The sequence below is a fragment of the Bos indicus x Bos taurus genome, chromosome 19 (assembly GCF_003369695.1).
Source record: "Bos indicus x Bos taurus breed Angus x Brahman F1 hybrid chromosome 19, Bos_hybrid_MaternalHap_v2.0, whole genome shotgun sequence".
NCBI lineage: Eukaryota > Metazoa > Chordata > Mammalia > Artiodactyla > Bovidae > Bos > Bos indicus x Bos taurus.
In genome coordinates, this window is record NC_040094.1 from 59,027,383 (window position 1) to 59,053,418 (window position 26,036).

Sequence of the window (26,036 nt, forward strand, 5' to 3'; positions counted from 1 at the left end):
TTGAAGAACTGACTCACTGGAAAAAGTCCTGATGCTGGGCAAGATTGAAAGCAGGAGGAAAAGGGGACAACAGAGGATGAGATGCTTGGATGGCATCACCGACTCAATAGACAAGAGTCTGAGCCAGCTCCGGGAGTTGGTGATGGACAGGGAAGCCTGGTGTGCTGCAGTCCATGAGGTCGCAAGAAGATGGACACGACAGAGTGACTGAACTGGACCGATGTGCGCTGGCTGCCCCGGAGCTCTGATGTGTTACTCTGAGGGGGCAGGGGGAGGTGGAGTGGAGGGAGGTGGGGTGGGGGGTTCGTTTGCCTAGAGCCTGGGGCAAAAGAGGCCCCAGAGGTGGCCTTTGCCACGTGGTGGAGGGCCCCACCCTGAGCCCCGGGCCCTGGTATCCTGGGGATTTTCCCAGACTGCACTGCAGAGGTTGCCAAGGCCCCGAAAAAGGGCCCCAGGTGGTTCCCAAGAACAGGGAAGCGAGGAGGAGCCTCTGCCCAGAACGGTGGGGGTGAGAAGCCCAGGGAGGGGGCAGGGCCTCGGGCTACCCAGGCTCCATCCCAAATTGTGCTATGGTCAAGGCCCTGGTGATACCCTGAGGGGTCCTTCCGGGATCTTCTCATCTAACTTCGGAAGAAGGAAATTCAGGGGGCTGGGGACTCCGGATAGAGGTGGGAAGTCATAGAGCTTCCAGAAACTGACATGACCTGCCTGGAATCCTGCTTCATGGCAAACACCAGACCTGAGTGAGTCAGGCCTCTGACTTCTCTGGAAGGGAACAGGATTAACCAGCATAAGGGATCCCATGAAGGCTGGGGTCCAATTATGTGAACCAAAGTGCCCAGCACCCAGTATGCACGACTGGGAGCTGTGTGTTTCGAGAGGGGTGACCGGGTAGAGGGAGGCAGGCCCGTGCAGCTGTAAGGATCACGCCCTCCGAGTCCCGGGCAGGCCCCAGCAGCAGAACAGGCCAAGACACACGTCCTGGCCTAAAGGCTTACAGGTCAAGTTTCACCAAAGGTGCAGTTAAGACCTCAAATCCTTCTCCAAAGTCAGGGGCTTAGAAGTTGCCAGAAATTTCAAGGTAGGCATTCAAGCTTCAAGTTTTCCATTTTGTGAATTTCCTCTGATTCTCTCTAGGCAGCTCTAGTCTGAAAGGCTGAAGCAAAACTTAGCCTCGGCAAATGATTAGGAAGCCAAGTCCTAACCCAGAAATGGGATTTCAACCATCAGGTAAAATTAGCACTTTCTTTTTATTTTTTTAGTTGAAGTATAGTTGATTTTCCCTGGTGCCTCAGAGGGTAAAGAATTCACCTGCAACACGGGAGACACAGGTTCAATCCCTGGGTTGGGAAGATCCCCTGGAGAAGGAAATGGCAACCCACTCCAGTATTTTTGTGTAGAAGAGGAGACTGGTGGGCAACAGTCCATGGGGTCACAGAGGGTCAGACACCACTGAGAAACTTACACTTTTACTCACTCATAGTTGCTTTACCAGGTTGTGTTAATTTCAAGTGTGCAGCAAAGGGATATATATATTTATTTATTCATTCAGATTCTTTTCCCACATAGGTTATTACAAATATTTTAAAAATTTACTTTTAACTGGAAGATAATTGGTTTACAATGTTTTGTTGGTTTCTGCTATACGACAATGTGAATCATATTGTAAACATTGAGTTCCCTGTGCTATACAGTAGGTCCTTGTTTATCTATTTTATATGTAGTAGTGGGTATTGGAGAAGGAAATGGCAACCCACTCCAGTGTTCTTGCCTGGAGAATCCCAGGGGCGGGAGAGCCTGGTAGGCTGACGTCTGTGGGGTCACACAGACTCGGACACGACAGCAGCAGCAGTGTGTATATGTTACTCCCAAATTCCTAAATTATCCTTCCCAGCATTTTCTTTCAATCAAGACTCCCTGCCAGGATATTAACAATGCAATGGCCCCGAGTGTCTAGAAGCATTTACTTTTTTTGGCCATGTCACATGGCATGTGGGATCTTAGTTCCTGACCAGGGATTGAACCTGCTCCCCCTGCAATGGGGCTTCCCTGGTAGCTCAGCTGGTGAAGAATCCACCTTGCAACACAGGAGACCACAGTTTGATTCCTGGGTTGGGAAGATCCCCCGGAGAAGGGAAAGGCTACCCACTCCAGTATTCTGGCCTGGACAGTCCACGGGGTCACAGAGAGTCAGACAAGACTGAGAGATGTTTCACTTTCATTTTCCCCTGCAGTGGGAGCCCAGAGTCTTAACCACTGGGCTACCAGAGAAGCCCCAAGTAGCATCTACATAGCTCCTTCCTGGAGCCACCTGCATTCACTGAGGGCTTCCTGAGGGCAGGGATTGGACTTAATTTATCTTTATCCCTAAAGGCAAACCTCAATGAATGTTCAAGGATTGTGGAAGGAACCTCAGATGCAAAGCACTGAATTCGGATAAGGAGTGGAAGAATTACAAAGACTTTGTCCTGGAGGTATGCACGTTTGATAGGTCATCTAATTGAAAGGTAAACCTCAGACACCTGTAAAAGGAGAACCAATTACTAAGGACAAAACAATTAGTTAACAACGGAGGGAAAGGTTGGGGGAAGGGGAGATGCCTCAGAGAATCCAGAAAGTTTGGGGGGACAGATAAAACTTAAGCTTTGATTTCAGGTGGAAGGGACCTAGGACGCAGGCCTTGGGGGAGGGTTGCCTGCGGGGGGAAGGTACCAGCCCAAAGAGACCACTGAGGGGTCCCATCCAAGGTCAGTGGGAGGGAGTCTACAGCCTCTGACCGCCTGACCCTCTTCCCTGAAAATTAAAAGCCCAGGCCACGGAGCTGCTATCAGCTAGAGAGCTTAACTTACTGCTGTGTCTTCTCTCCTGAGGCAGTTTATTATCAACGATCGCTTACAAGTGGAAGCTACTTCTCTAAAGAGATTCTCATAGGATTCAGGCGGCGGGTCTCAGGAGTGCTTGGCCCCCGAGGTTCACTTGCCGCACATGGAAGCTTAGTTCCGGCGATCACTCACGGGGCTAGGGGCGCGGATGTGGGAAAGCGGGACAATCAGAGACAGGTCCCCAGGCCCGAGTCCTCCGAAGGCCCACCCCGGGCCTGGCCTCGGGGCCAAGCCCTCCCCGCCTCGTTTTCAGGAAGAGTCCGGGAGGGAGAGGATCCCTGCCCGCAGCGGCGCCGGCCCCGGGGCCTTCCTGCGTTTCCCGCACTGGGACCGGGAGGGACGGGCGGGGGTTATCCGGTCCCGTCTCCGCTCCGAGCCCGGAGGGGCCGCCGGAGGAGCTCGCGCTAGACCCCCGAGGGGCGTCGCGCCCCTGACCCCCAGGCTCCAGGTGAGGCGGTCAAGGCCGGAGCACAGCCAGGCGGGGGCGCGCCGGGACCCCACCGGCCAGAACCGCGGCACATGCCGTTCCCGGAGGCTCCGGCTCTGCGATTTGAACCGAGGAGGCCGGGCGGCCCGGCCGCGGTTCGCAGCAGCCATTGGCTGCGGCGGCGCGGTGACATCAGCGCGGGGGGGCGCGGGCGGAGCCCGGGAGGGGAGTGTCCGAGCAGCTCCCAGCCCCGAGCCCGAGAGCCAGAGGCAAACCGATGCAGAGCGGACATGGGCCGCCAGCCCCGGCGCCTCGCCGAGCCCACGGAGCTGAGCGCGCAGCTGCGCCGGCCCGGCGCTTTCGTCTCTGGGGACCCAGGTAGGCGACAGGTCCCCCCCACCACCCGGCCCTTGGCCGCGACAGCCCCCCGGCGCCCTGCGGGGCCTGGGTGGGCTCGGTGTGGGGACCTCGATTCCCCACCGCCCCCGGGGCGGTGGGGGTTGGAAAAGCCGCGATAGGGGCGGCGGGGCAGGGAGCGCGGCCGGGTGTCCCCACTCCTGCGCCCGCCCCCGGGTGGCCAGGCTGGGGCCCGGGGCCACGCACTGGTGTCCAAGCAGATCCGGGCTGGGGAGGGAGGTGGTGGCGGTCGATTTCCCCTCCCCAGACTGGGCTTAGCCGGTCGGATCCGAGCGCTGCTCGGGGGTTGGGGACGGGGGACCACCCGGCTTTGAACGGTCCACCCCTTCGCCCGGGTGGGTGACGCTGGGGCGGGAGCACAGCCTTCGGCGACGCGCGGTGCCCCCGAGGGGGGCGTGTGTGCAGAGTTCTCCGTGAATCAGAACCCAGTCGCTCGCGCGTAGTGGCAGAGGCGTGCACACTCGCCCTGGTACACTCGCTGCAGCACACGCCGCACCGTGTCACCGCGCCGCGCGGAAAGGGGCGACGAGCCGCCCGGGAGGGAACGGCCGAGCGAACAAACCCTCCTCCCGCCCCACACCCTCCCTCCCCGGCTCGCCCCGCCCCACCCCGCGCGCCCGCCTCCTCGGGAGACCGGGAGGCCGAGGCTGGGGGGGCAGCCGCGGCGCCGATCGGCCGGGTGGGGCCGCTTCTGAGCCCGGCCCGTGGCCGCACGCGGAACCCGGCCGAGCGCTCCGGGCCTGGCCTGGAGCCGGGAGCTGCCAGTTAATGATTTAATCACCGGCTCGGGGCAGTGGAGCGGGATCGGCCGTCTGTAGCTCCGCCCCCTCCCCGGAGCGCCCTCCGTCCGGGGGCACAAAACTGCCGCCCACCAGCCCCGGGCGCGTCCCGGGTGAGCCGCTCTGCGCGCCGGGCCGCCGCGGGTGAGTGTCCTGGCCGCCGGGGGAGCTGGGCGGGAATCGGAGAGGGGGCCGGCGGGCTTCCCGGGGGAGGACGGGCCGGGGCGTGTGTGTGTGAGTGTGTGTCTGGGGGAGGGGTGCTCTCGGCTAACTCAAACCAGATTCCTCGTTTCCCGACGCGACGCCGTAGCCTGCGCCTGGGAAGTTTTCTTTTTCTCCCCGGGAGAACGAAGGGGAAATACAATGCTTTCTCTTTTCTTGTCACGCTTGCGATCTGACAGGCTCCCACGGCCCTGGGCTGCGTCCCTGTTCTCTGCCCCTTTAGCTCAGCAGCTGAATGGCGGGCAAGGGTCCCTGAGCTGTGTGAAGCCCCCTGCTCCTCTCCTGGGGAGGTTAGGTGCCGGTGGAGGTTGGTGGGGGGGTGGGTATCTCCCTCTTCCTGACCGCCCCCTCCAGCGGCCATCTGGACCAGAGCAAGCTCCGCCATCCAGCCCGCGTAAACAATGAGGGGCCCGGTTACAGGAGGGCCTCCAGCAACGCAACTTCTTTGCACAGTCTGGGTTTCTAATAACTCCCTACTCCCTCCGCCCCTTTCCAAGGCCGAGGTGGAGGAGGGGACCCCCCGGCAGGATGGACTGAATTTTAAGAGAACAAAGAACAGGGCACAAAGGAAGGGGGAAGCTGAGCTGTGGGTTTCCCCCAGAAAAGGGGAGTTTGCTGGGCCAGGCCTGGGCTTAGCCAAGCCTCTAGGTGGCCCCAGGGCTCCAGAGGGAGTAATGGGACACCCGCTGAGAACTTGGGACAAGGGAGGTGCCATCCCTGGGGGGTAGCCAGGACCCTGTGTGAGTCTGGGGGCGGGGCGGTTCCTGTGGGCCCCAGCTTTCATCAGCTGCCAGGTGTGAGGTGCCCGTGTGACCAACCGATTACTGTGGTTTATCTCCTCCGAACTTGGACTTTGCCCCTCCATTCCCTGGGGACAGCTGCTCCTTCCCACAAATCGGGGTTTGGTGAACCTTGGGAGACCCTTGGGCAGTTTCTCCTGGTCTTCCCAGGGATCCTGGGGACCCTGCAGGGACTGCGAGGGGGTCCGTGTGATGAGATGAGCCTGGGGTTTGGGGTCTCCGCCGGCCGCTCTGCCGTCTCCCTGAGTTCCTGGAGCTCCAGCTCATGAGTGACCATGTGCTCGTGAGATGCTCCCTAGCTCAGGCCTCGACTTTGAGGATTCTTTCCATCTTTTTCTGGGATGTCCACCATTTCCTTCTCATTTCTCTCTCCCACCCACCCACTTACCGATGCTCACCCCAATCCCATGTAGGGACACATCCAGCCGATTTTGATCCTGTTGCCTCGTGGAACCTGACAGTCCAGCCCTCACAGGACTGGAGACCGGGGAGCCCCAGGCCCAGAGACTGTTGTCTGAGAAGTGGCGGCGGAGGGGGGGTGTGGGGATTGGGCGGACGTTGACCCCCGGAAAAGGACCCTAGACCCTTCTTTACCCTCAGGAGCCTTTGGTAGGACCTCTGGCTGGCTCTGGCTCAGGGCTCCTCGCCGCCTCCACCTTTGGAATGGCTGATTGATTACTGCAGCCAGGACAGGCTGTGCCCAGGTGTGGCGGGCAAGGTGCTTGCAGCAGGCCGCCCTTCGCCCTCTCCCCTGCCCCCTCTCCTCTGAGCAGGAAGGTGGGACCAAGCTAGGACCGGAGGCCTCAGAGGCCAGACTTGCTGTCAGGCAGTGGCTCCAGCCTCCAGTGGCTGGAGCTTCCACATGCTCAAAGGATCCTGTCCCTGTGGGGGGAGGGAGGAGCCCGTCCCTTGGAGGAACAGGATCTGGGTTGATGCCAGAGATATGCTTGGGGGCGGAGGGAGAGGAGTTGAGCAATCTGGCCCTGGAAGCTATGAGAGCCTCGATCTCCTGACCTATGTGCTGGAGGCCTTTCTGCAACCTTGGGAAAGGGAACTGAGCCCTGGACCCATGGGCAGAGTGTCTTCGGGGCCAGCACCTCTGGGGACTTGGGGAGGGTGGGATCCTGCTGGGAGGGACTCATGTGGCGACTGGAGGTAGCCCTTTGCTCACGGGGTGCCGAGGAGGAAGTCGAGCCCTGAAGGATCCGGCATTCCCACTCACTGAGTCCCTGATACTCTAGCTTAAAATACAAGGAGCCTTGGGCTTCCTTCCAGGAACTCTATCAGAGTCTCTCCCCGGGCACCACCAGCTTGCAGCTTGGGGCTCCAGGCCAGGGAGGCAGCACTCACATCCAGAACCCCCCTTGCCAGGAGCAGGGGCTCTGGTGGCCCCCACTCAGCCTCCCAAGCTAGAAAGGGTCTCCTTTTCCCGTCAGGTGAGCCCAGTTTGGGGTTACCCAGCCCGTAAGAAACTGCTGGCATTTCCCTCTCATTCCTTCATCCCCGGGGCTGAGGCCATTTGAGAAGCCACAGAGCTGGGACAAGAAGGAGCCCTGGGGCTGACCTCAGGGACAGCATCTCTTGCCCAGCCAGGGCCGCTCTGACCACCGTCTCCTCCCCTGGCCAGCAGGGTGGACACGATGTCCGCCAAGACAGCCTCTAGCCTCCCTGGGAGCATCTCAGGGTTCTTATACCTGCATCCAGGCAGCTTTTGGGGTAACTGGACTTGGTCTGCAGACCCCAGCTTCAGATCCGTGACAGTGAAGCCGGGCTCTGTGTTCATGTGTCTGCTCCCTGCCCCTCCTTCCTCTCCACACTCAGGTTTCCACTCCCTGCAGCCCTTCTCCGTTCCTCAGAACGTCGTCCTTGGCTCACTGAGACATCAAGAGGAGCCCCTGTGTTCCCCCTGCCCTTGGGGTTGAAGTCTCAGTCAGATGGTGGGAATGGAGAGCCAGAGGGGATACAGAAGAACCGCTTCAGGGCTGGCAGTACCGTGTGTGGATACCTCTGATGAGGACCGGGTTAGGTCCTAACTGGGGGTTAATCATATTGATAATCAACCATTATTTGCTTCTGGTATCTGGTCCCCCCGATTTCTAAGTTCACTAATCTACATCTTAGGGAGGAACGGGAGGGCCTTATCTCCCGTATTGAACTGAAATCAGAAAGAGCTGAAGTCCCATCTGAGAAAAGCCAGGCTCCTCCTCCTGTTTCCTTAAAGGTTAAAAGGTAAAGAAAAGAGAAGGGAAGGCACATGGGGAAGAAGACCAAGCCCAGGGGCTGCGTGATTGCCCTGCTGGTCTGGACTAGGCAGTCTACAGCTGGGCTTGGGAGCCCCGAGGATACCCCAACCCTGTGACAATTCATCCTGGGGCCCCCAAGGACTGTGCAAGGGGTCAGCCCTGGGGCCTTTTGGATAGGAGGCCTCGGGCGACACTGAAGGTATGTGTCCTCTTTGAGCTTAGAGAGTGACCGTTGGCAGAGAGTCCCAGGGGATGCTGGAATTCTACCTTTCAAGGTGTAGAGATGGGGCACCTGCTGAAAAAGAACACATTATAGCATCATTTTCACAGCAGACGGGGGAGTGCTCACCCCTTATGAGTCCTCGTGTAAGGGGTTTACCTGTGTTAGCTGATTTCATCTTCACAGCAGTGCTAGGGAGTACGTGGTGTTATCAGTCGCTTTGTAAGCTAATAAGGACACTGAGACACAATTAACTTGCCCGGTGTGTCCGAGCCAGCAGGTCACCGGGGAGTCTGGCTCCAGGGTCCCCCAGGCTGCACACTCCATCCCACAGAGTCAAGGTGGAAATTCACCAGCCTGCTCTAGAGCCGGACCTGATCCACCTGGCTCCCGCTGGAGACCCAGGGTGTCCTTTGATGCCCCACTCCTCAGCTGAGCACTCTGCTCTTAGGAGACGCCAAGTGAAACCAAACGAGATCAGGCCCGATCTGATGTCAAGCCCAGCCCTTTCCTTCTGAAGCCCTGGCAGGAGGGAGGAGCATGGGGCCCCCTGCAGGTACTCCTTTTCCTCCCCTCCTCCAGCTTCTTCCCCCTGTGATGGGAGCTGGGTGGCTGGGGAAACACACACGGACACCCACACACACCCCTCCAGGAAGAGGGGAAACAAGTGAAGTTGCCCTTGAGCCGCTGGCTCCTCTAGGCTTGGCTCCAGAGCTGCCGCTTCCTCTCACTCCCAGGTCAGGGCTCACTCCTTTCCCTCCCGAGCGGCTGTAACTCCTGGTTAGTGATGGGGCAGGGCCTTTCTCCCTCCATGCCAAGCCTTCCCTGCTGGCCCTCCTGCTCTCCTTCCTCTGGCCCAAGGCATAGGCTTCTGGGATGAAGAGGGAGCAGGGTGGAGAGAGAATGGCCCATCCCCAGCCCAGGAGGAGCATGGTTGCCCAACACCGTGGACCTCCTGGGGTGGGGGGCGGCTGTGGTCTATATGTCGAGGGATTTGTCTTGTCCTTTCCCTGGAGTGGTGGGGAATGAGGAGCTTGGACTTGGGATATTTTAACCTGAAATTCTGTGCAAAGTGGTTGTCTGGTGGGTGCTCATGCATCCATAACCTTCGTCAGATTTGAGTCCAGCACCCCCAGCGATGCTTCCAGCACACCCATGATATACCTTATGGTCAAGTCGGAAAAGCCCAGGGTTCAGAATCAGGCAGACTTGGACAGCCTTGTCCTTAGCTGTGTGACTCAGGGGAAGCATTTAACTCTCAGCCTCAGTTTTCTCATCTGTAAGATGGGAATGATGCCGGTAACTCCATGGGATTGTTGGGAAGAGTACTTAGGGTCTTTCAAATGCTTAGGATGGTGTTCTTACTTGCCCCTCCAAAAGGGAAGCTTAAACAAGATAGAGCAGCCAGCTTGGTGTAAGGCAAAGGTATTGTGATCTCCATTTGCTTTCTCATACTTCCTCCATGACCTATGGTCCAGGGGGCGCATATCCATCTGAGGTCCACGATAGGGTCTAAGGTATCATTTCCTAATCTTTAAGCCAGACTGGCCATTGTAGTTTTCGGCAAAGGGTAAGTTAATTATCTAAACTGCAGTGCGTTTTCCCACAACTCAGGCTAAGTGACTGATATAGTTTTCCTAAAACTGTAAGAACTATAAATTCTCTAAGATGGTTGAGAATATCTTTATGAAGCCAGTGGTGAGTATCATGATTAACGGAAATACCTCTAAAACAGCATCATCAATAGGAATATAATGCCAGGCACATAAAGAAGTTTTGAGTTTCCCAGTAGCTACATTTTAAAAACTACAGACTGATGAAATACATTTTTATTTTGTTTTAATTTTTTGGCTGTGCTGTGTAGCACGTGGGGCTCCAGTTTCCCAACCAGGGACTGAACTCACACGCCTGCATTGGAAACTCAGAGCCTTAACCGCTGGACCATCAGGGAAGTGCCCTGGTGAAGTCAATTTTAATGTTATATTTAAGCCAGTATGTTCAAAATACTGTCATTTCACCATGTAATCATAAAAAATATTGACAAGATATTTTACATTGTTTTTTTATAGAGGTCTTCAAAGTCCGTTGTGTATCTTACACGTGTTGTTTGTTTAATCGCTAAGTTGTATCTGACTCGTTTGCAACCCCGTGGACTGTAGCCTGCCAGGCTCCTCTGTCCATGGGATTTTCCAGGCAGGAATACTGGAGCAGGTCGCTGTTTCCTTCTCCAATATTTTACACCTGTAGCACATGTCCGTTGGGATGCTAAATTTCATAAATGCCCCCTCAGAATTGGGATTTACAGTTGAAAAAGTAGATTCACACCCTCAAGGTGTTTTAAACATGCTTAGGTTTTCCAATAACTGAATCAAGCATCAGTTTTTCATTTAAAATCATTAAAATGGAAGAAGATGTAAAAACTCAGTTCCTTGGTGGCACTCGCCACATTTCAAGCACTCGACAGCCTGATGTGAGTGGGGGCTACTGTGCTGGATGACTTGGGTTTAGGACGGCGCTGTAAATGCCAGGAACCGAGCGCCCCCTTGTCACGAGCAGGAGTCAACATTATGTTGGCAATTGTAGCACATTTAACAAGATAAGAATGAGGAATGGAGGAGGCAGAATTATTATTAGTTGCAGATGCTGGGTTGGTCCACTTGCAAAGCTCAAAAGATTTAATCATATGGTTGATTAGGGTGTGTAAAGACAGTACAAGCTTAGTAGGGTAGACATTAAATAGATATAAATTTTAAAATTGCAGCTTTCCCATATACCAGCTACCACCAGTCAGAAGATACAGCTACATGAAAGGGGCTGGATATAAAACCCATTCACAATGAAAGACCATAAAATAACTCAGAGTAAACACGACAAGACGTGTGTCAGACTTGTAGGAAGAAAAAACCACAGAATTTAATGGAGAATGTCTAAAAGACTTGGATAAATGAATATGAAGACATGATGTTGTGATAACATCAACTCTCCCCAAATTAACTTATTGTTTGCTGTCAATCCCAATGTAATTCCATCAGGACTTCTTTTGGAACTTAATAAAATGTGTCTCAAGTCCTTCGGGAAGACTAACTGCGTTAGAAAAGCCAAAGAGTTTTCAGGAAAAAAACTTAATGTAGGGATATTATCCTACTGAATACTCAAAACGTATTTCACAGAGCTGATAGTATGGACCTGGTTTTGGAATAAACAGAGACCAATAAGCAGGATGCGAAGAACTGACTCATTTGAAAAGACCCTGATGCTGGGAAAGATTGAGGGCAGGAGGAGAAGGGACGACAGGGGATGAGAGGCTGGATGGCGTCACCGACTCAATGGGCATGAGTTTGAGCAAGCTCCGGGAGTTGGTGATGGACAGGGAGGCCTGGCGTGCTGCAGTCCACGGGGTCGCAAAGAGTCCGACACGACTGAGCAACTGAACTGATCAACTGAACTGATCTAAAAAAGCAGGAAAGGAAGTCCAGAGAAACCGTGGGTGGTGGTGTCTGTATCTATATCTGATGAAGGTAGCATCTGATCCTTTACTCATAGTTTATACAAGTTTTATACAGAATCAGTAACTAACTTGGTTATATTTTAATTTTTTATCTATTTTTAAATGACCCTCAGTTTCAAGCCACAGACATCTTTGTATTTCCTTTACTAGTATTTTTATCTCCATGAGTAATTTTTCATTATTACATTACCTGGTAGTTTTAGAAGAAGTGAATGTTTTCATAAAACTTGGGAGTGGGGAAGGTCTTTGCTTCATGGTTTTAGAGCCAGAAATTATAAAACAGATTTAACCATGTAAAAACTAATGAGCACTCCATGGAAAAGAAAACAACAAAATCACCATATTGTAGGCAGGCATATGATACACTTGAGAAATTATTTGCAAAGTATAGTCAACATTCCTAAGCGCTTTAAGATTTAAAGTCATACAAATCCATTGGAAAAGATGAAGGACCCCTCCCCCCCCCCCCCCCCCCCCCGCCGCCCCAAATTTGGGTAAAATGGCTTCCACAAGCAATTCATTAGAGAAATACTTTCTAAAATGCCCTCCCTCTTTAGTAATGGGAAAAATGAAAATGCAAATTATAAGTTTACAAAGGTGGTGGTGATCAGGGTTTTGTTGTTTTCAACTGAGGACACCGTAATGCCTGGTATTGGACAGCGTCATCCTCTATGTTGGTGAAACTGTAACTTGGTAAAAACCTTCTGGAGAACAAGTGAAAAAGAGAAACAAAAGTAATTTTACTCACTTATCGGTGTGTATCCTCCGGAAATGGACCTGGGCAGACTTAGCTGGAAGGCTGCTTGTTACAGTGCTGGAAGGAAACAGCAACAGCCTAGCGTTCTTCAGCGGCTGCTGGATGTGAAGCTGAGGCCAGTAGGACTTAATCTAAGATAATGTAGCGGTATTTATGAACATGTAACCATTTTCACTCAAATGCGAACAGTGGTTGGCTTTATTCATCCCTCTGCCCTGGAAAGTGCTGCTTGTATTTTGAAAAAAGCGGGGGGAGGGGCGGAGAAAAACATCTAAATCTGCACTATCGCAGAGAGGTAGCCTGCAAATCTAGTATATAATTTACAGTTTAAATAGATGCATTTGAAAAAGTACAAAGAGGTGCAACGACCATTTTCTTTAACTCAGTATATTCCAAATATTATCCTTTTCTAATATATCATTTGACAATATTTTAAAATATTATCATTTGAAAAGATCAATTCTAACGTGATCACTGTGGAAAATGAGCTAATTTGCACTTTTTTGATGCTAAGTCTTTGAAGTCCAGTGTCTACCCTTTAGCACAGGTCAACTTGGACATTTCAACCTGGACTCCATTTGGGGTGCACATTTCAAGCGCCCCATGGCCACCAACCGGGCTGGGGACTGCCGTATTGGACAGTGTGGGCCCACGTTATGTAGTAACACCTGGAGAGGCAGCAGACAGCGGGGTCCTTAGGGTCTGTGCTCCACCCTAGCATCCTGATTACCTGGAGCCGGTTCATCCCCCTCCCCAGTGGTACTCCTCTCCCACCTCCCCCTCCCCCAGGGATGTCTGGAGAGTGGGCGGTGGCTACGGAAAGCGTGTAGAGAAATTGGGGCTTTGTTCACTTTCCCTTCCTTCCCGGAAGAATCTATCTGCCAGAGGATGTTTATCTCCAGGAAACGGGACTTATAGCTCCCTTGGGCCAATGAACCCAAGGTCTAGATTGACTCGGAGAGGCAGGGAGGGTGGAGCCAGTGCCAGGCACCCAGCCTGGGAGGTTTTAGGACAGGGATGGGGTCCAGGTCCTGGTCTTCCTTTCCGGCAACTGGGAACCACCAAGAAACACAAGCTGGAGATTGGAACAGGGACAGGCATGAGAAACACTTGAAGTGGGGCTTTGTACTGGGCCCACTCTTGACTCTGCTGGGCAAGTCCTGGCTTCTGCTTCAGGGGGGTCCTCCCCACCTCTCACCTCCCAGGGAGGGTCCTCAGAGCAGGAAGCGGGGATGAGATCTGGAGTAAGGAGGGGCCCGTTTGAACCATCCCTGGGAGCAGATGGCTGATGGGGGTGTCCGTCAAGTGAGTCTGGGTCCCCAGGTCTGAGATAAACAGCCTGCCTAATCCCACCCTTTTGCCATCTCTCTGGCTGTGAGCACATTCTCAGCTGCGGACATGTGAATAAGCCGGAGGCCGTGTCCCAAGGTCTGCCAGAAACGGGCTCAAAGCGCCATTTAGTAGCTGAGAGAGAGCGTGAGGGCTTTCACTCCATCCGAGCCTCAGTTTCTCTCTTCTGTGCAGTGGGGGCAATCACGACACCCTGTGCGCGGGGCCAGGGGCCTACGTTTAATGATGCCTGGCACGCAGCAGGCACCCGGTGTATGGGAACTGCTGACGGCATGCCTATTTCTGCATTGCTGGTGGTCGGCCAGTGGCTGGGGCCCTGGGGTGTCCTCCCCGTGTCCTCAGGTGACCCTGCCTCTTTGCGTCCCCTCTGCTCTCTGGTAGCCATCAGGAGACTGGACCTGGGGCTATGGAAGCAGCAGGGACCAAACCACCCCCTGCCCAGGGTACCACTGGGGGATGGCCGCTGTGGGAGGCTGGCCTCCAGCTCCAGGCTTCCGTGTCACTGGAAATTGGCCAGTCTCCCAGGTGGGAGGTGGAGGTTGTGATTTCTGAATTGCTAGTTGTTGGAAAGCAGGTTCTTGGGGGCAGGGGGTGGGTCCTAAGCTCCCCATTTCCCCTGCCACCGGGTTTAATAGGCTGCCTACTCTGTCCTCCCAGGCAACTTAAAATGAGGACATGATAAACTTGTGATAAACTTGTCCTTCTGGGGGAGGTGCGGATTTAGGGGGAGAGAGAAAGAGGACAGACATCAACGGAGATTTTTTGATCGTTTGATTTGAGAGTATGTGGCCTGAGCCCCACGGCCTTGCCTTCCCCTCCCATCCCCCACCCAGCGCCTTGTATGGGCTGCAGCTGGGCAGCCTGAGAATCTGATAGTTTAAAGCTGGTTTGGAAATTAAAATTTTTTCCTTAAGCCTTTGATGCTTTGGGATTTTTACTATTATTATTATCAAAACAGCACTGCCACATTAAAGGAAACTTTTTTTTTTTACAAAAGCCCATTTTCCTCTCCAGCCTGACATCACTCCTTGAATTTCTCTGCCTGCCTTTTGCCTTTCTTCGAGAATGTGTATGTGTGTGTCGTCTGTGATCACTGCGTGTAAACAAGTCTAAGTTCTGCCTTTTTCTCCTTCTGCTCAAGGTCGTTTGGTGATCAGTTTTCCACGTCCTGCGTGGTCTTCATAGACCCCGCTTGTTGTGCTTGCAGGATAATCTGCTGGGTTAACGTGTCCTTGTTTTCTCAACCATTTTCTTATTGCTGGGTATCAGGCTGTTTCCAGTCTCTTGATATTATGAATGAGACGTCAGTGGCTATCTGTGTTGGGGACTTTTTTCTGCTCTGAAATAGTTCCAGAGGGTGCGTTTCCCACTGTGGGGGCTCCTAGATCCTCCTGGATTTAAAGTTAAGTGTTTAAAGAAACTGCCGTAATTGCCAATACCCCAAGACCATCCCGTCCTGGGGTCATTTTGACTCTGAGCAGCTCCTGGGCTGGGGTTTTGTACCTCCCTCCCTGCCTGGTGGCACCTGGTACCTGTTGTTCCGTGGGAGGGAAGTCCTCCTCTTCCCCTTTCCCGGCTTAGTGCCAGCAAGATGGTACCAGACTCCAGAAGGTGTAGCGCCATGCCTGGAGTGAGTCAAAGCCCGTGTTATCTGCGAGGACCTATCGAGACTGGGAGACAGGGGCCCTGGGCATCAGCACGCCCTGCATGCACCACCAGCTCAGTGGCCTTGGGCAAGTACTCTTCTCCAGCCCAATAGCCCAGTCAAGGCCCCTGGATGGGATCATCTCTGGGCTGTCCTTCCCCTCTCAGTCTTGGGAATCTCTGAAGTTGAAGGCATTGTGGATGGCTCTGTGGGCGTCACGTGACATTGTGGGTCCCATCCTGTAGCACCACCCCCAGGAGTGCACACAGAATCCACGGAGGGACTTCCCTGGTGGTCCAGCAGTTAAGACTCAGTCCCGGGGGTGTGGGTTCGATTCCTGGTTGGACAACAAAGATCCCACATGCTGTGTGGCATGGCCAAAATATTTTTTTTTTTGTAACCAAAAAAATAAAAAAACCCACCGACATGTGGGAAGAAAAACACCAGAACTACTATGTCATATTTTGCCTTTTTTTTTTTTTAAAGGAAAACTCAAACCTATTAATTGATGCATGGATTGACAGTAGCCTCATTTCTGATCTATAAAATATGTATCTATGTGTGCATGTGTATAGAGATTACAGGCTCCGTGCTTTAATGTGCTGAGGTCCCCACACTCGGGGTCATGCATCACTATTTTAGTGATCGGAGCCGGGCTGTGGGAATAAAGCCCTGGCTTCTGTCCACGACCCCAGGGCAAATCTCTTAATTTAGTCTCTTCATCTCCGAGAGTATGGTCGCTCCACAGATACATAAGTGGTACAGGAGTTATAATAATGATATTTCATGTTTCCATCCTGGGCTCTTTTTTGTTTTTCTTCCCTTAATTTAATTGTGGCCATTCAGGCTCAAATTATTTTAAGACAGGGCTTCTTAACATCCTGGTGCCAGCAGCAGACTTTCAAATAGAGAGGGCTGCTGGCAGTGTCAGTGAAGGGACGAAAAGCTTCCAGATACACTCAAGGCGGCGAAAGGGACCCCACGGCCCTGCCCAAGTCCCTCCTGCTCTGTGTAGCAATGGGCATCAAAGCTCCCGAAGTCTCGTCCGTTCCATCTGCCGCCGGCCGGCTGTTGGAATAAAGCAGTCTTCCACTTTCTCTGGGACTCCTTATCCTCTCAGGATAAGGCGGGTGAGCATTTCAGAAAGCGACAGAGCCTCAGGGCGCCCGTGGCCCCCAGGCGCCCGCATTTCTTGCACAATCCCCTGCAGCATGTTCTTCCAGCTGTCTGATGTTCTCAGCACAACGCCGCCACCGCCCCCACCCCCCCCCCCCGCGCCCCGCCACCCCCGTTCTGCAAAGTCAGCTTCTTCCTGGTGACAGCGTTGATTGCACCCCCAGGGAAAAGTCCCTGGCCTACCAGGTGAGACCCCCCCACCCCAAGCTGGGCTCCAGCTCCCTGGGAGTCTGTCCTCCGTCTCCTCAGGTTGCTCAGGCCCTGGGGTCTCCACCTCCAAACCTGGATGTGTCCTAACCCTAGCACACCCCACCCCGTCCAGCTCCATCGTCACACCCTCATCCTGGCCCCATCCATCTCCACGACCATAGCCTTGTCTAAGCACCCATCCTCTTTGCCCTAAATTCCTGCTTCCCCTCCTCTCTGCCTGAAAAAGCTTCTTGTATCCAACCCAGGGCACGACTGAGCTCGAATGCCCCCTTCTGTCCAGCCACGTTGCTTGGGGATGGCCTGGGTGGTTAGAAGCAGAAATGCTGGAGGGGGCCGGTGGCTGTGGCCGTGGGCGTGGAAGTGTGAGTCCTCCGTGTACTGGGTGAGCTTACAGGCCAGCTGCACACTGGGAGGCCTGTCCGGCTGCCCCGGAGGAGCTCAGGTTCGTCTGGGAGCCACTGGGCTAGTGACGAAGGGGGGCAGTGCGCTCTGGACAGCCTGCCAGCGAGGACGAGGGAAGGTGTGGTTAGAGTCGATCCAACCAGGGGCCTGGCCTGGCCTGGCCTGGCCTCACAAGGAAGGCTCCTCACCCTGCTGTAGAGGAATGCCCTGTGCTCAGAGGGCCAAGAGGAGAGGAATCGGATTCCAGAGGAGGCGAGGGTGTCAGGGAGAGAGACAAGATGCAGCTCTGTTTTCCCTTGCTCGGCCAGGAAAGTGGGATGTGGCTTCTGGGGTGAGGAGGGGGGCGGGGGCGTCCCGCCCAGGGTGTGCCATGGGGAGTGGCTGCCTATTTTAGCCACTTCCCCTGAGCTGAGTCACAGGGCTTAGCAGAGCCCCCTCCTGAGGCCACAGTACCCTTGGGCACAGTCCCCTTCTGGGTGGCACTCAGCATCGCCCCCCAACCTGGTGCAGACCACCTGCTTGTTCCTATCCCCAGAGTTTCACCTCTTCACCCCCAAGTTGCTCCCTGTTCAGAGTTTAGGCTGACAGTGTAATGAGGGTGCCGTAAGACCAGAGATTTGAAACAGCCCAGTAAGTGGACTCTGACTAGTGCTGAAGCTGCAGCTGTAGGGCCCCAGGGCTGCTGGGTTCTGTGGGTCCTCCTTGCTGGGCAGGGCGCCCAGTGGGTGACTCCACCTAGGCCCCCACTCTCAGGACTTGGGGCGTTCTCATGCTGGAGGTCAAAGATGGTTTGGTTTCTCACGAGCCACAAAGCCTCATCCCCACCCCCAGGGAGCGAGACCAGGGGTGGCAGATAAGCTCTGGCCAGACCTGCCCTGCCTTCCTGGGGTGTGGGGCTCTGCAGGAGCCTAGGGATCTCCCTGCCGGCCTCTCGAACCCTGACCTCTAGCTCTCCCTTGAGAATGTCCCGACAGAGGGTGATAGGATGGTGGGGAGCCACGATGGCCGCAACTCCTGGCCCCTGCGGGGTGCCACGGGGGTCCGCACCATACCGGCTGAGTCCTGGGCAGCAGGGCCTGCGGTTTCCTTTCCGTTCTTTCTAACAAGCGCTTGAGGTCAGGGAAACCACAGCGCCTGACGTTGCTCCCTGGGCCTGGGGATTCCTACTGTTAGCTTGAGACCCTTACGCAACTTTGGAGGTTCCCGTCACAGATCCCACAACTCGGATCCTTTTGTTTCCTCCCCTGTTCCTTCTTCCCTCTTTTTTTTTGTTCCTGCCTGAGCAGGCATACACATTCTCACTCCAGGACTGGGATTCTCAACCCAGGTGCTCCCGCCCCCCACCACTGGGGGACACTTGGCCCATCTGGAGAGGCTTTGGTTGTCACAGTCATAGCTGGGGAAGGGGTGCTGCTGGCATCTGGCAGGTAGAGGCCAGGGATGCGGCCAGACAGCCTACAGGAGCGGGATGAGCCCCCACCACCGAGGACTCTCGGGCTCCAGGTGTTGGCAGGGTCAGCATCTGTGTAGTATGACAGGTACTTTTCTCCAGCCAGCAGTCAGGGAAGGGAGTTGGAAATGCTCCCTAACCGGAAGCACTACCCACCAAAGGCCAGAAAGAGGCCTGGCGCAGGAGACCAGCTTCCAGCCCAGCTCTGCCCTTTGGCACTTAAATCTGGATAAATCACTTCGCTTCAGTGAGCCTGTTTTCTCATCCAGAAAATGAAGCAGTTGTGCTGAGAGCCGAGGCTCCTGTGACCAGAGGCAGGAGCTGAGCTGCAGATAGGTTGAGGACACAGACCCTCACCTTCTCTTCTTGCCTCACTGACCTGAAGGCAGCGGAAGCCTGGGGGATCCTCTAGTATCCAGAGTGCCTTAGAGACCTGATTTGATTTCCTTCAATGTGAACAGTTCTGAAGCTGACACACTCCACCCTCCTCTCGGTTAGCCAAAGAGTTTTCTCTAAAGTTGGCCTGAGACCCCACGGCTGCCCCCAAGGGTCACATACAGTGACTCTCTGCTGGATAAATGTGGAAGGGATGGCCCTGTGTCTAGTGTAGGCAGCAGCAAACTGTGGCCCAAATCTGGCCCACCACTTGTGTTTATAAATAAAGTTTTATTGGGACACAGCCACGCTCATTTGTTTACATACAGCCTACTGCTGCTTTCCTACCACTGCAAAGACAGATTTGAGTAGCTGAGACCAAGACCATAACTGCCGTACAGCTGAAAATCTTTGCTGTCTAGACCTTCATGGAAAACACTTGTCTAAACCTGGTCTAGCGGCTCCACGTCTAATAGTTTAGAGGTCAGATCCCAGGGTTTAGGGAGGGGTGAGGTTAGGGGTGGCGGAAGTGAATTTTCCTAAGGGTCTGGTGAGGAGGGGGATCACCTCAAGGCCTTTCAGAGACGTTCTCACCTGACTCTGCCAGCCCGCGTCACCCGTGTGGCAGGTGAGCCCCGGTGCCTGGCTCCTGCTGCCTGCCGGCCCCGGAGAACTTTGTTGCCTGGAGTGACGAGCACTGAGACTGCCTGGGGGTGGGGGGGGGGGGGCACGAGCTAGCAGGGGAACCATCAGGCTGGGTGTCTGCAGCAGGACAAGGAACAAGGAAGGAGCACGTCAGTGGGTCGGGGGCGGGAGGGCATGGAAAGGTCAGGCCTGGAGCCCCAGAGCTGTAGGCTGAGGTGACATTGTCCTTGGGCTCGGGAAGGCAGAAAGGCAGCAACCCAGAGACTGGGGTGGGTGGTGGCGTTTCAACAGGTGTTTGGAGACTGACTGTGCCAAGAACCACCGGACAGGCTTCAGTGGCGACGGGCCTGTTGCAACCCTCCGGAAGCTCATGGTCTGGTGGGGAGAGGACAGTCCAGCCACAGCTGTAGAACGACACAGCCAGTGCCTGCTGGGGCCAGGGCCATCCGCAGTGTGGGGGCTGGGGGACCAGGAGGCCAGGGGTCTCACTGGGCTAAAGCAGGTTTCCTGGAAGAAGTGACATCTCAGCTGAGCCCTGAGGATGCTGGGTGAGCCAGGGGACCGGTGTTCCAGCAGGGGTGTGTCCGGTTCAGAGTCCAGGAGACAGAAGCTCAGGGCCAGGGCAGACTGCAGGGTTCAGGGAGAGGCAAGGAGGGAGGTAGGGACGGGGCACCAGATAGGGGGGTCTGTGCTGGGGGGTCCTGGGCGGGCTGTTTTAGCCAGAAGGTGAAGGATGGGGGAAGGGGAAGCAGGGCCAGGTGCGATGTGGCGGCTAGCCTGGGGCAGCATCAAGAGTGAGGAGGAAACGCTGTGGGGCGTCCTGTGTTGCCTCTGGCAACCCTCCTCTCCCCGCTCTGCTCAGCCCTGGGCTGCTGGGTTTAGCCTTTGGGGCTGGTTTGGCTTCAGCTTCGGACTTCACCTTGGTCCTTGCCGGGAGTCGCGTGGCTGAGGGTACAAGCTTTCAGAGGGTCTCCTAGGCTCCCCGAGGATGTTCTTTGGTTCAGGTTAAACATCCTGGGGGTTGGGGGTGTATGCAGTTGTCTAGTGCCTACCGCCCTGTGCACCCCTGATGATTAAAGAAACGACATTTCCAAGTCTTGGTCCCTGAGAGGCGGGCAGAGGGTGGACCCTTGGCAAAGCTCAGGGCCCCATAGAGGAGGTGCGGCAGGTGGGGTCCTCACTTCTGGGACACCCAGCGAGCACCAGGGGGCTGGGGAGCTGGTTCTGTGGATCCCCGTGGCCCCACCCTCATTCTGATTCAGAGTGAGCCAGGCTGCCCAGGTCCATGGAGGTGTCTGCCCTGCCTCCCTGGGGCCTGTCCTGTCCTACTCCTTCTCTTAGGACTGTGACTCAGGCTGAGGTGTCCACTAACTGCACAGGGATTGAGATAAGCCAGCAGGAAGAATTGACAGCCTGTCTCCAGACTGGTTGTTTGCAGTAGTCAAGTCCCTCCTTCGTCTGCTGCCTGCCCGTTGCACCTCCCCTGCTAGCTGGTGGCATCCTGGTGGGGTGGGGGCATCCTGGTGGGGTGCGGGGAGACACAGTCCTTTAGACGACAGAGTGGCTCTCTCTCCAGTGTCAGGACAGGCGTGTCGATAGCTACCCGAACTCCAAAGAGCCCAAAGAGCGCTGGCTTAGCCCCAGTGCCTGTGCAGGAGGGAGCTGGCAGGGTTCTGAAATTGATCGCTGGCTTATTTCACACTTTCTTACTTGGGTGGGAGTGAGGAGGTGTAAATGGCCGCCCCTGGGTTGGATGGGCTCTGGTGCTGGGCAGACAGCTGGGTTAACCCTTGCCCTGCTGTGTTCTTCTTGCAGCCCTGTGATCTCCTCATTGCCCCTTTCGGCGCCCGACTTCACCTCTGACTCGCGATCCACCTCTGCTGGACTTCACCTCTGATCCCCCCGGATCCGCCTCTGTCAGACTTCACCTCTGATCCCCAATCCACCTCCGACCCCCTGATCCACCTCTGCCAGACGTCACCTCTGACCCCCGCCCCCCCATCCACCTCCGCGGGATTTCACCTCTGACCCCCGATCCACCTGCTGCCTTGGGCCAGCAAGATGCCGATCCTCAAGCAGCTGGTGTCCAGCTCGGTGCACTCCAAGCGCCGCTCGCGGGTGGACCTCACGGCCGAGATGATCAGCGCCCCGCTGGGCGACTTCCGCCACACCATGCACGTGGGCCGGGCAGGGGACGCCTTCGGGGACACCTCCTTCCTCAACAGCAAGGCCGGGGAGCTGGACGGCGAGTCTGTGGATGAGCAGGCCCCGTCCTCCTCCTCGTCCTCTAAGCGCAGCCTCCTGTCCCGCAAGTTCCGGGCCAGCAAGCGGTCCCAGTCGGTGACCCGGAGCGACAGGGAGCAGCGGGACGTGCTGGGCTCCCTGCGGGACTCGGCCCTCTTCGTCAAGAACGCCATGTCCCTGCCGCAGCTGAACGAGAAGGAGGCCGCAGAGAAGGGCTCCAGCAAGCTGCCCAAGAGCCTGTCGTCCAGCCCCGTGAAAAAGGCCAGCGCAGAGGGCAGCCTGGAGGAGGCAGCGCCTCCGCGGAACGGGGCCGCCGCCCCGCACTCCCCAGACCCACTCCTGGAGGAGCAGGCCTTCGGGGACCTAGCGGATCTGCCCATGGTGCCCAAGGCCAGCTTCGGGCTGAAGCATGCCGAGTCCATCATGTCCTTTCACATCGACCTGGGGCCCTCCATGCTGGGCGATGTGCTCAGCGTCATGGACAAAGGGGGCGAGTGGGAGCCGGAGGGGGCACCGGATGATGGCGGTTACCATGGCGACGGGGACCCAGCCGCCATCCCGGTCTCGGCGCCCCGAGCGGCAGGGCAGGAAGGTGAGGGGGGCCCAGACGTGCCCTCCCGCGCCCTGCAGGATGAGGGCTGGGCGGCGGCGGCAGCCCCCAGCCCCGGCTCGGCCCGCAGCGCGGGCAGCCACACCACGCGGGACAGCAGCTCGCTGTCTAGCTGCACGTCGGGCGTCCTGGAGGAGCGTAGCCCAGCCTTCCGGGGGCCGGAACGCGCCCCGGCCGCTCTCCCTGCACAGCCTCCGGACCCCGAGTTCTCCTTTATGGACGAGGAGGAGGAGGACGAGATCCGGGTGTGAGGCGGCCCGGGGGTGGGGGTCTTTGGGCGTGGTCCCCTCCCTGCCCCCAGCCACGCCGCGGAGGCAGCCAAGGCTTTGACCCTGGGCCTCATGGTTGAGGGGTGCGGGCGGAGCCTGGGGGCCCAGGAGGACTTGCATCTGGCTTGGGTGCTTGACTTTTTTTTTTTTTTGGCACACCCTGCCCTGCCCCAGAGCTCCTAGGACGGGGCTGCGTGCTTGCAGCAGGCATCAGCTCTCCTCGCCCCCAGGCCTCCATTGGATGCTCGCTGGCAGCCCGAGTCCCTGCCACGTGTGGCGATAACGGGGCAGCCGGGGGCACCAGGACTGAGGACAGCTGACTCGCCTCTTTTGTCCCAGCAGTGGCCATCAGAATAAATGTTGTGCCAGGTCATCTGCAACGGGGAACCCCTTGGAGGCCAAGCGGACCTAAAGTGTACACTAAACGCGACCCCTTCCGGGGACGAGAACAGGATACAGAACGGAAGGAAGGCTCCGGCGGCTTGAATTTTCGATCAAGACGGGGCCTTCCAGGATGACACAAGGCCAGGCCGCAGCCCTGACTCTGTCCCTCTGGGTCTGTTGTCTCTTGTGTTTAAATCTTTCTAAAGCAATACCCGGAGCGGTGTTTGTAGACCTGCCACCGGGAGGAAGACAACCCTTTTAGAAAAAGACGTTTATACTAAGTGCTTCCAAACTTTATTTAGAGCTGTATGGGGTGGGAGGGGGTGGTCTGTGTGTGTCTGTCTCTGGCCCCCTCCCCCATAGCTATTAACAACTGGGCAGGCAGCCAGTGTAGAAAATTTCTGGAAAATGATTATTAAAAGAGCTGTCATTCCTGGGGGGGCGGGGGCGGGGTATAAAAGCTTGCTTTGAATTGGGTTGTTCCTTCCCCCTCCCCCAGCCCGGGACTGACTACTTCCCCTTCCTCTCTCAAGCCTCTGTCCAGGGAACCCCCTTCCCACCTCTGAGTCAACAGCCCCGAGGGCAGAGTGTTGCCAGAGTTAGCAACAAAAGGAAAAACAGAATGCTGAGTTAAATTAGAAACTCAGGCGTGCAGAGGATACTCTTTTAGCGTTAAGTATGCCCCGTGACTTATTTGGCACATGCTTGGACTAAAAAGTTAGTGTTTTTCGTTCTGAAATTCGGATTTCCCTGTGTCCTTGAGCTTGGGTGTGAGCCTCCAGAGTTCAAGCTGACTCACCTCCCCGCGTGCCCTTGTAGTCAAGGGAGGGAGGGTGACAGAGACAGAACCAGCTCGGGGCCCAGCCAGGGCGGAGGCAGACTTTTTGAAAGGAGTGAGTGCCCTCAGGTGCTCCCTGGTTTCCAGTGGAGCAGCCCCCTGCCCCCCCACCAGCTGCCCTTGACCCGCATCTAGACTGTGGTCAGTTCCAGATTCTAAACTGTATATTTTTTTCCATGAAAATGTTAAAAGAGCAAGGAAATGTGAAAATAAAAGGCTCTACGGCTGCCCGGTGTTCTGTCTCTGCTTTTGGAGTTGGGGTTATTTCAGGATGTGGGGGAAGGCAGATAGGGTGCAGATTGGGGGACCTGTGGCTGCCTGAGCGCCCACGGCTCTCAGGGGCCTGAGGTGGCTTCTCTCTCTGTCTCGGGGGCCTGCCCCCGCTGCACAGTTCTCCAGCTTCTGGAAGGATTCGGCCTTGTGTGCCCGTCTGCCCAGGCAGGCCCTTGGGGGCTCTGGGATTTGGTGTCTGAGCTGCCACTTACCAGCTGGGTTCCCTGGGCACTTAGTCACTGCGCTGCTTTGTACCTCGTTCTCCTTGTCTGTTAAATGGGAATCCTGCTGCTCTCAGGACTTCCCTGCTGGCTCAGACAGTGAAGAATCCAGCCTGCAATGAACTGGGTTCGATCCCTGTGTTTGGAAGATCCCCTGGAGGAGGGTGTGGCAACCCACTCCAGTATTCTGGCCTGGAGAATCCCATGGACAGAGGAGCCCGGCAGGTTACATACAGTCCATGAGGTCACAAAGAGTCGGACACGACTGAGCACCTGAGCCATGGTGTTTACCAAGTTGTTCCTAAACCCAGGGAGGTGCCTGACGCGCGTGGGAGCTGTCAGCACCAAGACACAAGCCAAGTCAGCAAAGGGGCCGCCCTACCCTCCCTCCCTTTCCCTACCTGACCTGGCGGATCACCTTACGGGGTGTGGTCTCCTTTCAGCCTCCTGGCCTGGGAGGCAGACTCTGGTGTCCCCATTTTATAGAAGAGACGTGCTCCAGAGGCCACGGGGCCACCTTCTCAAAAGTCACCAAGTGGCAGACTCGGCAGGACTGATTGGAAACCCTTTCCACACTCCTCGAAGCTTCGTGACTTGGGGAAGTGAAGCCGGGGTGTGTCAGCCCCGAGTGGGACCCTGGGATCCCAGCGGTCAGCCCCTCCCTCACCCCTTCCCCTCTGCGTGGGCGCATCCCTAGGGCATGACTGTCAGCCTGGGTGGGGCTGTCACTGCCCCTCCAATGCCCTCCTTTCCACCTGGGGGCCCGGCGTGGCTGAGATCTGAGTTCGGGAAACCCTGCCCCCGTCCCGGGGAGAAATTCAGGCATGTCCTCATCGTCCTCCTGGGGAGCAATTAGAAGCGTAATTAAAATGTCGCCAAGTCCCTCTGTCCCTAGACTGGCTCATTAGAGGTAATGAGAGATGTGAAGTTATGAGTAGATGGGGTGGTGGCCGGGGTTGCGGGGGGACATCCAAGCCCAGCGGGAATGATGGGTCTCCCAGCTCTGGGGGCATTGGAGAGAGGGATGCCCTGTTAGCAAAGGCTCAGGCAGGTGTAGGGGGCCGTGCCTCTGAGACATCGTGTACCTGCCCCCCCATGCCCCGCCGCCCACTGCACCCGTGGCCACGCACCCGTGGCTGGCTGCTCCCAGCCCCTCCCCCAAAGCTGCAGACCTGCTCCTTGACAGTTCAGGACCACCCGGGGGGCTTGCAGAGGCCCGGCTGGCCCCACACTTCGGAAGCATGTTTTCCGACCTGGGGCCCAATGCGCCCACCAGACAAGTGTGGGATAACCAGGCAAGACCAGCCCAGCCAGCAGCGTGGACCTTCGTTCGTAGTGTGGCCTTGGACCAGTTCTGTTCCCTCTCTGGGCAGTTTTAGTTTCTCCATCTTTAAAATTTAGACTCTAGTTCAGTTGCTTTCAACTTTTTAAAAAAAAAAAACCAGTTGTTTTTGTCATGAGGTATTATACAAACAGATAAACCAGAGCTTCTCTGGGGCTGGGGGTGCAGTTGTTAGGGGCGTGGGAGGGTGGTCCTTTCTCCCCTTCGGTCTCAGAGGTTTGCCTGAGAACCCTAGGACCCCCATGGAGTATCTCTCTCCCTGAGCTGCTCTGTAGGGCTTCCTCTACCTCTGACAGCTCACAACAAGAGCTGGGAACTCTCTCTGGGTAATAACACAGTAATTTTAA

At 55.9% G+C, this 26,036-nt stretch overlaps 1 protein-coding gene across 2 annotated transcripts; it reads left to right on the plus strand.

Moving 5' to 3' along the window:
* Window positions 1–3,554: 3,554 nt before the first annotated feature.
* On the plus strand, window positions 3,555–24,081 carry CDC42EP4 (CDC42 effector protein 4). Of its 2 annotated transcripts, none has more exons than XM_027518914.1 (2): window positions 3,555–3,687; window positions 21,324–24,081. In XM_027518914.1, exon 2 carries the CDS (start codon window positions 21,570–21,572, stop codon window positions 22,611–22,613), a length of 1,044 nt encoding a protein of 347 aa, XP_027374715.1. In that variant the 5' UTR covers window positions 3,555–3,687; window positions 21,324–21,569; the 3' UTR covers window positions 22,614–24,081. The 2 variants fall into 2 exon arrangements, with proteins under 2 accessions (XP_027374715.1, XP_027374716.1); XM_027518915.1 differs by lacking the exon at window positions 3,555–3,687 and adding an exon at window positions 4,382–4,649.
* The last annotated feature ends 1,955 nt before the right edge of the window (window positions 24,082–26,036 follow it).

What these genes read in the sequence shown, in the direction of transcription:
- CDC42EP4 (XM_027518914.1), top strand. Translation starts at nt 21,570, where the DNA reads ATGCCGATCCTCAAGCAGCTGGTGTCCAGCTCGGTGCACTCCAAGCGC.